The 10,205-nt window shown below is 32.0% G+C and overlaps 1 protein-coding gene across 1 annotated transcript; it reads right to left on the bottom strand.

Moving 5' to 3' along the window:
- Positions 1 to 2,058: 2,058 nt before the first annotated feature.
- LOC110858740 (succinate-semialdehyde dehydrogenase, mitochondrial) lies at positions 2,059 to 10,080 on the bottom strand. Its single transcript, XM_022107600.2, has 8 exons — positions 9,626 to 10,080; positions 8,583 to 8,753; positions 7,983 to 8,099; positions 7,494 to 7,637; positions 5,717 to 5,860; positions 5,486 to 5,641; positions 2,891 to 3,233; positions 2,059 to 2,221 (listed from the first exon to the last, which is right to left on the bottom strand). The coding sequence occupies exons 1-8, from the start codon at positions 9,899 to 9,901 to the stop codon at positions 2,118 to 2,120; spliced, it is 1,455 nt and encodes a 484-aa protein (XP_021963292.1). The 5' UTR covers positions 9,902 to 10,080; the 3' UTR covers positions 2,059 to 2,117.
- Positions 10,081 to 10,205: the final 125 nt, after the last annotated feature.

The raw sequence follows: 10,205 nt of genomic DNA, 5'->3' as shown, positions 1-10,205 counted from the left end.
AAAACTTTCGCCAAAAAATAATCCCATTTGGCGAAAAACAAATTTCATGCATTTCACCGTACGTTAGTTTTATTTTATTTAAAGTACCATTTGGCGAAAATAATGTCGCATTTGGCGAAAACGAGGATTTTGTGAAAATCGTAACTCATGAAGATAGTATGCGCATACTATGATATCTCTAATATCTCTATTTATGCAAAAATGCTTGGACCGAAGATGAAAAACACTGTTCACACCACCAGATTTTCCGATGTACATAATTCTTTTATAGTATTGTAACACACATTTATGCATAAGGAACAATATTTGACATAGAACTGAGGCGGAAATATTAGTGTGTCAAGCAAAGCAGTTGGCTCGATAGGAACCTTCCTTATCTGCCCAAGACATTTTGGATAAGACCATAACAACCGTATCATTATTGGCTCAATCTATTTGTTTGGCCGACAATGTTATCCGAAGAATGAAGAATGATTAATCGCAACAGAGAAGCTAGTTGGAAGCACTCCAGACTACAAGTTTTAATTTTATTTTATCTTACAATATATGAATTAATTGTAATATTTTGAGCGGTTTGACATAAATAAATGCGAAATTTAAATTTCGCCAAATGTATTTTTACGAGTTTTCAACTTTCGCCAAATGTAACAATAATTTTGCCATTTAGTACTTTCATGACAGTTTTTTTTACCACATTGGCGAAAAAAAAATTTTCGCCAAACTGGCTTTCGCCAAACTGACCGTCAATCGTTTTGGTTCGTAACTCAAGCACATTTTCGTAAACTTACGTGGTTACGAACTTGCGAAAGCTTTATTGTAGAATTCATAAACTATGTAAACTCAGAAAATTTGACAAATGTTTTCAAGGAAAATTAGCTTACAGATTTGTTTTAAATTACTCTTATCAGGTCGTCTTTTTATTTTGTACAAGTTTGTAAAATTATGCTACTAAATTTGCGGGTTTTACAAAGTTACCAATGACTGCCAGAATTGCCTTATCTACTTTGTAACTTTGTAACACTTTGTAACGTTTCCTATACAGTTTAGTTGATTTGGGGAAACATTTTTATTTCTTTAATTATCAGTCACAAGAAATCTTTGTTTTACATAAAAATATTGGCGAAATTTATTTTCGAAAATTCGAATGTTCAGGGCAATTTTTCCGATCTAGTAACTTATTTATTTGACTCGTATAAATTTATAATTTTCTGAAATTGGCTTCACCGTCATCCATAAATATTTTTTATGTCCATCTTCGTAAAGTGTTTGCAAAATCTTTTTTTTTAAATTTTTTATCGAATAGGTATTCTCCCCAACTTTTTCAGTTTTCAAAATATTGCCAACAAGTAAATAAAATTTCCAATTTAAATTTGGAAATTTTATTTTGTTTATTTTTTTAACATAACAAAATAAAAAGGGGGTTACCACGATAAACTTTTGTTGAAATGGAATCTCATTTTATTACGAGTGACAACAAATCTATTTTCAATAAAAACTGATTGCCTACATTTACTTACAAACTATATTCGACTTCAAATCACATCATATTTTGCAAATTTTCACGCTTCTTCAATTTTTACCACAGTCGTACGACGTACTCATAGCTCGCAAATTTAACAAGGTTTGCGAGCCGGTTACAAATTAATCATTGCCCAGTTTTGCGAAGTAGGCAAGACAAGGCTATTTGTGAAAAATTGAAGGTTTTTATCAACTTTTGTCTTAATGAAGAACAGTTCACGTGTATATTTGTAAACGTGGTAATTCCTGTATAATTATTTAACAAACTTTGTAAACTTTGCCGTTTTATTTTTGTAAAGTTGTAGAAGCGAATTTGTAAATTTAGTTAAACAAATCAAATTAAAAAATGCAGAAGGAAATTCCTTCAAAAACGGTCCACGAAAAATTAATTTTCATGAAAAATCATGTAATTTTAGAAACAAATTTGTGCCAAATTATGGTTAACAACTTGTTTTGCCAATTATTTGCCAATTTATTTCAAAAACACGTTTCAAATTTATATACAATTTAAAAATGAATAAGTTAAGATTTATTTTTTGATTTCCAAAAATTTGCAGGGACAGTCTTACATTTCTGAATTTTGTTTCGAAATTTTGGTATCAAGAAGGGATCTGATTTCCGTAGGCGACATATTTGAGGTACGTGTACTCATCCAGACCGTGTTTCGAACCTTCTTTACCAAATCCGCTGTTTTTAATCCCACCTGAAATAAGAGGAAAATTGAAATTTTAATTATCCATTGCAAAAATTTATGTATTCAATTTATATGCAAATTTTGAAGTTGTAACAATCCGCACAAGTCTTAATTTTTTGGAGAAAGCAGTATATGTGTTTCGCAAATATTTTGTGAAAATAAATTTTTCAGGAAAAATTTTCAATCTACTTGGTCAAAACAACGTATTTTTTTCAACTAAAATTTAATTGTTCACAAATTATTTACATATATTCTATTTTCAGGCTCTACGTTTAGATGTGCAAAATTGATGTGCAAAATTTTTATCTGAGTTTTTGAGAGAATGTCATCCGAGCCAAAATTATTTTAAAATGTAAGACTTAATCGCCACATCGCAAAAATTGTGCAAATAGTAATGCAAACGATTGTAAAATATAGATATATATAAGCCGGTGACTTATATTTTAAATTAGCAAAAGTTGGCAAAAAAAATTGTTGCAAATAAGATCACACAACTATTTCCTTTCAGTAAACGTAAGCAACTGTTTTGCGAAATTAAATTTTCAGGGAAAACTTACAATATAAATGGTCAAAAAAGATGTTTATAAAATTATTTATAAATAGAACTGTTGCCAATTTTTTGCAAATTCCGTTATTAAGCTTTACTCTTTATGCGAACAATATTAATGTCCCTCTTACCAAACGGCGCTTCGCACGTGGACACTATAGGCTCATTAATCCCGACCATTCCAAATTCCAAGGAATCCGCAAGTTTCCACGAAAGGCGGAGATTGTTCGTGTACGCATACGCGGCGAGACCTTTGTCCGTGTCGTTGGCAAATTTGATGGCGTCGTCTTCACTTTCAAATTTGCAAATTGCGGCGACAGGGCCGAAAATTTCTTCTTCGTACGCGGCCACGTTGGGCTTCACGTTGGTGAGGATGGTGGGTTGGAAGAAACGAGGTCCGAGGGTGGACACGCGGACGCCACCGTGCAACAAAGTGGCGCCTTGTTCGATCGACTCGGTCACGATGCGCTCAATCTGCCAAGAAAAAATGGAACGAGGTAAATTTTTGGGAAAAATTGGGGAAAAATTACGATAAAGTTGGGAAATGTGGGGAAAATAAAATTCACAGGATCGGAAACGACGGAAGAAGGCTAGGAAAAACTCCTTAAAATTCTATGAAAAATTATGCGAAAAACTCGGAAACATTCTACGAAGTACATACTATGAAAAATGTTTCAAATAATCTATCAAAAATCTATCAAGGACTAAATGAAGGCAATACTTTTCTAGTCACGATTTTCTCGAGTATCGATTTTTTTCATTTGCGCAAAAAGTTTCAGAATAAATTTTATCAAATTTAGTTATGGAGATTGCATTCTCTATAAACTAATTCTTAAAAAAAAACTTAGGTGAGGCTTGCTTAAAAGGGGGAAACAAGAGGTTATCATCGTGTAGTGAAATAATATGCTACATCAATGTTCATGTCATGATTTATAATTTTATGTGAATACAATAACAAAATATATGCGTTTCGGACCATTTGCCTCGCCGTGGGCCTGATTAATTGTTCCATACAAATACATATATTATGTATATATATGTGTATATATATGTATGTGCGCCATATTGATGGTTGTACCTAAATATACATAAGTTGCAATCTTCGTTACCATTCGATTCTGCTTATACTGATGGCCTACATGAATATATTTCAAAGATAGGTCGAAGTTTTTAAAATTTAGTGTTCTGAAATATAATATTTCTTATTACAAACTAGCTCAAGCTTCGTACATTACATCACCAATAGATTATGGATAACGAAATTATCTAACTAAATCCTGTATCGTTTCATATGAATTATTACTGCTTATCTGTATCAAATGCACTAAGCGTTAATAAATTTTCAAGTTATTTTAATTACTTGAATCATAAAATGGCCCACGGCGAGGCAAATGGTCCGAAACGCATATAATTTGTTATTGTATTCACATAAAATTATAAATCATGAGATGAACATTGATGTAGCATATTATTTTACTTTACTACACGATGATAACCTCTTGTTTCCCCCTTTTAAGCAAGCCTCACCTAAGTTTTTTTAAAAGAATTAGTTTATTTTTTGTTTTTAAGTCTCTTTAATTTGTCATCAATAATAGATACCAAATTAAATCCTCATTAGTCTGGGTGCGTTGCATATGCATTAATTCTCCAGTGGGTGTGGATGCGTGGAACACCAAATTAAATTCCCCTGTCACCCGTGGACTAATAGGCAAGAAATGTATCAACATCATACATATATGTATGTATATCACACACTTAGAAATCTGGTATAATTGAATTCTCAGTGGTACCTATTGCTTGACGATGACGCCCGGTCTAGCTCCGATTTTGACGAAAACACGATAATTATGTATGCTTAGATAAATGATTAAACACGTGTTTCAGGATTTTTCGTAATGCTCAGTTTAAACAAAGTTATGATGGAAAACGTGAAAGAAAATTTGCATTTTCACCGTGAAATTTTTCTCACATGGGAGAAAACGAAACATGATTACGTCAGAGCATTAGTTGTGAGTACCATTTTTGTAGTCATTTCTGAATACCGCTTGGTACTATTTTAATACTGGATTTCTAAAAGTGCATACATGTACATAAATATTTACATGTTTAGATATTTGCATATGTAAGTGCAGAGCTTACATGTTTCTATTGTGCTGGTTGCTAATAGAAACGAGTGTTTCTTATAAGTAATGAAGAAATATTACAAGTAACGTAACTGGCTGCAGATGCTACCAAGAAAACTTTTTCATTTCTTATCCGATTTCGCTCGGGTTTGTTCTAAATGACGCGTTATAGATTTCCGCACATTAAAACACAGACGAGTCACAACCTTTGCATGGCAAAAGTGAATTTGCCAGTCGTTTGAAAGTTTAAAATCGATTTAAAATGGGTTAAAATAAGATTGCTATCTCCCTCGAATTGACGGGCATCATCTACCCAGCAAGGTCTGCACGATTGCCTTTTACACCATTTTGATACGATTAGCCGTTTTGCCACAATCTTGAGTGGAATTTTGGGAGGGGGGGTCTGTTCGCATACTTAGGCTTCGCCGTAACCATGCATTTTTTCATGTGTTCATGGTTACTATGCCTCACCTAAGAAAAACTTCTAAAAGACAATGATTTATAAGGTTTCATAAATATGAAAACCGTTATTTCAAAATTTAGGGAGCTTATAAAAATTTAGACGATATGATTTTGGAGACAGTTTTATCCTCATTTTTTTACCCTCTCGATTTGCGCGTCGTTAATGATGGCGGCGACATCCGTATCGGGTTCCAAACCGGGCCCAACTTTCAACTTGGTCACGGCTTGGAGCAATTTGTCCATAAATTTGTCATAAATTTGTGACTGGACTAAAATTTTGTTGGCGGTGATACACGTCTAGAAAATTACATGGAAATTTAATAAAATTTGAAATTTTGAAGGAAAATAACTATATTTTTTTAGAAATCTGACCTGTCCAGAATTACGATATTTGGATGCAATCAATCCACTCACAGCAAGGTCGATGTCGGCATCGTTAAAAACGATGAACGGTGCATTTCCTCCGAGTTCCATGTGGACACGTTTCATTGTAGAGGAACATTTCGCGTACAACGACTACATCAAAATTTTAAATATTTAGGAAATATAAAAGTTAAAGATTTATTAAAAAATTGGGTAATTCTAGAAATTCAGAATAAAAATATGAGGTTTGCGTTGAAAACTTTGAGTTTTTAGCTTTTGGTTTTGATTGAAATTTCAAAAATGTGAAAGATTTTTCTTAACAAATTTCATAAATTTTGTGAAGTTTTCAGCAAAATTTTTGTAAAGTTTCATGCCGAAATTGATTTTTGAATTAAATTCATAATTGCAATGGAATCAGGTTAATCGGTCGTTTACTTTTGTACAAAATCGAATCCTATCTTTCACATTTTTTTGATAATGTCCAACACAATTACACAAAGATTGATTTTTTGGCTAATTTTTTATTCCCTATTAAACCAAAAGTTGGCAATTAGTCTATCAACAAGTTTTTTGAAGTGGTTAAAATTTTGGAATCTTTATTTCTGAGTTGTTATAAAATTCAATTATTATCGTGATAAAATTTAATATCTGTTGTCCTGATAATATTTTGAAATTTGATTGAATTTCGAAAACAGGTAAAGTTTCTGAGTTGAAATTGATTTAAAAATTTGATTGCAATTTTATTTAATAGTTGCCTAATTTTCGAGCAACACCATCACATCTTTGCACTTCAAATAGCAATATAAATAGTAGTAAAAATATTATTCGGTATTGAACACTTGCATCAAACTAATCTAATTCCTGGAAAGTCATCCTTGACAAAAAAGTTTAAAAAAATATAAATTTACTTATGGACGGTAAATTATTATACCTAAAAAAATTAGTTGAAATAAGATCCCTAATAACTGAAGTGGTTGAAATTTCGAAATAATTATTTTTGAATTGTTGTAAACTTCAGGATCGAAGTTATTATTGTGATAAAATTTAAAATTTTATCTATCCTGGTAATATTTTGAAATTTTGTTGAATTTTGAAAATAGGTAAAGTTTTTGAGTTGAGATTGACTTAAAAAAAATTATTGAAATTAATTTGTTGCTAGTCATCTAGATTGCAGATCTGAATCTGATTGTATTGTTGCAATTCTAATAAACTAAACTAAAACTCTTATTCGGTTTTGAACATTGACACTGAACTTCAAAATTAATAAAAACTTCAAAACTAATAAAAACTTCAAAATTAATAAAAACTTCAAAATAAATACAAACTCAAAAAATAGAAAATTCCTAAAATACCAGCAAAATTTTCCTTGGCCAAATTGGCAAAAAAATGTTAGAATAAATTGCAAATTTATTTATGATCAGTAAAATAATTTTAGCTGAAGGAGGATCCCTAAAAATTGTGGATTTATTTTTACTTTGTGAAAATTCTAATAGTATTTAGAAAGTTTCATAAATATAGATATGTGTCCAAAGCAGTACCGAAGCAATTAGTTTTGCAACGTTTTTGTAATTTGTTTTGAATTTGAGAAATTCAGAATTGAGTTCAGAATTTGAGAAACTCTGACGAATTTTGTAAAAATGCGAAGAAAATCTGTTAGCAAGCTTATTCTAACTTTACGCAAATTGTTGAGTGTTTCTTAAATTAGTGAATTTTAGTAAAATTTCTGAATTTTACAAAAACTATTACGAAAAACTACGTGAATTATGTAAAGCTAATTACAAATTACCTTTCCGACCGCGGTTGACCCCGTGAATGAGAGACAAGCGACTTTTCTATGCGAGCAGAGCATGTCGCCCACGTCGACGACCTTCTTTCTCGAGCACGGCACCACATTCACGACCCCGGCAGGAACCCCGGCATCGTGACAAATCTGTGCACAATAATTTACTTTGTAAACTTTGTAAGATGTGGAAATTATATTTGTAAACTGTCTAAATTTTTAAAAATTACATAGTTTACAAAAAAGGGGAAAACCTTTATATAACCAGATATTCAAATTATACGTAAAATTCAAAAAAACTAATTTTTTAAGATAAAGTTTGTAAACCATGTAGAATTAGTTTATAAAGTTTGCAAAGATTGGCTTGAATTGAAAGATTTTTTTTGGAAATTTTTCTGAAAAAATGTTGTTAATGTTTTTGGAATTTATGTAAAGCTGGGCGAAAATTATGGCAGAATTTACCCAATTGCAATGGTTGAAGTGAATTATTTTTACCTGTGCAAACGCTAATGCCGTGAGCGGCGTGTCTTCGGCTGGTTTTATGACACACGTGCATCCGGCAGCCAAAGAAGCGCTCACCTTACGAGCTAGCATGCCAAGGGGAAAGTTCCACTAAAAATTTTCAAGAAATTTAAAATATTTCAAAAATAAATAAAATATATTAGTAATACAATGTTAAAGATTTCTTTCGATGAATATGATGACCTATTATTTTAAAAAGTTGTTAATATATAATTATTTCCAAATTCGTCGTTAAACTTTGTAAATTTTGTAAATTTGACCAGTATATTGACAGAATTAAAATAAATTGAAACTTGGATTAGAATGGTAAACGAAAATTTAGTGACAAAAAAGGTTGTGGAATTTATTGATGCAAGATTTTAAAATATTCGAAGATTTAATGAAATTATGAAGTTTGTGAAATTTGTTATCAAGTGAATATTTTGGGGTAGGAAAGATTTTAATATTTGTAAAGTTTTCAAATTTTCCAAATCAAAAATATGCAAAATTTGTACAATTCGTAGATAATTTAGTCAAATTTTGTAGTTAATAATGATTGCAAATTGTGTAGTGCAAATTTATCCTAATTTTTACCGGAGTGATGAAAGCGGCAACACCGACGGGTTTGCGAATAGTGATCATCGCTTTTCCAGGTCCGGTGGGGGGAATAGTTTCCCCATAAGCGCGACGCCCCTCGGCAGAAAACCAGTCGAAAAACGACGCCGAAAAGGCCACCTCAACGCGCGATTCTTTCAATGGCTTTCCCTGAAAATTGCAAATATTTTATGGATAAGATTTGCATGCTTTTTTAATAATTTGAATTTTTTTGAATAGTTAAGAAGAATTCAATGATTTTGTAAAATGGCAATGAAGAAGAAATATAGCAATATTTGTTCGAAAAAAAAATCGCTTATTTTGCTATTTTTTGCAAATTAAGATTGGAAATCTTACTTGTTAGCAGAATTTTGAAAAGGGTAGAAGTTGGCGAGAATACGTTTCGCAAAAGAAATCTTTAAAAAATGATTTTGAATTTTACAAAGCTAGACATGAAAAATTTGAAAGCCAATTTCAGAAAATTATAAGTTTATACGACCCAAATAAGTTTCTAGATTAGGAAACATTCTTTCATTGCTTGTTTAATCATTTAAAAAATAACATTCTTCCATTGCTTGTTTAATCATTTAAAAAATATGATATCAGTTCACGCCAATATTTTTAACTCGTACATATATAAATTTTGCAAAATTGTTTTGCACCCTTTCACAAATTGCAAGCAATAGTTTGCAAAAAAACTATAGCAAAATGCATAGGCCTGTTTAAAAATTTATCAAACTACTAAATCTGATTTTGGATTAAAATTAATTTGCTACCTGCTTTGAAATTATGAAGTATTTCTGAATTTCTGAGGCAATTCACACAGTCATTGGTAACTTATAAAATCGATAAGCTTGGTAAAATAATTTTACAAACTTTTCCAAAATAAAGCGACGCATACGATCGGAGTAAGTTTACAAAGGTTTGCAAGCTAATTTTTCTCTGAAATATTTGCAAAATTATGTAAAAGTTTTTAAGTTTATGGAATCTACAAAGTTACCAAGATCTGCGTGAATTGCCTCAATTTCTTGTTACACACTTACACACTCTTTCGTCATGATTTCCGCCACGTGGTCGGCATTCTTGAGCAAAACTTCTTTAATCTTGAGCAAAATTTCGCCCCGTTCCTTCGCCGTTTTTTGTTTCCACGCCGGAAAAGCGTCGGCCGCCCCTTCGATGGCGAAACTGGTCAATTTCGCCCCACAATCGGCCACCTCGGCGATAATGTCGCCCGAAGCCGGGTTGATGACGGGAAACGTGGTCGCGAGTTCGGAGTCAAACCATTTTCCGGAAATGTAGGATTGCGTTGGCACCTTCATTTTTGCAAATTTGCGAAAAAATTATTGGATGGAGAAGTTGCAAATGTATATTCGCGACTGAGAGTGCGACACTGTGGGGAAGATTAATTTATATAATCGGCTGATTTTTGTTATCTGCTCACTCTTTTTTTGCAAGGTTGAATCCCATTCGAGTTTGTTATGTAATGTGATGTTTAATTTTTTTTGCACGCATGTTCAGTTTGCAAATCTGCTCATAGTAGAAAAACTGGTAGGATCCGCTTGATCGTGATGGTGGTGGTGGCGTTGGACGATTTTGTACGTATAGTGAAGTGGGGAGAACGTT

The sequence above is a fragment of the Folsomia candida genome, unplaced genomic scaffold (assembly GCF_002217175.1).
Source record: "Folsomia candida strain VU population unplaced genomic scaffold, ASM221717v1 Fcan01_Sc022, whole genome shotgun sequence".
Taxonomy (NCBI): Eukaryota; Metazoa; Arthropoda; class Collembola; order Entomobryomorpha; family Isotomidae; genus Folsomia; species Folsomia candida.
The sequence above is the reverse complement of the archived record's forward strand: the minus strand, read 5'-3'. Positions and strand labels throughout refer to the sequence as shown.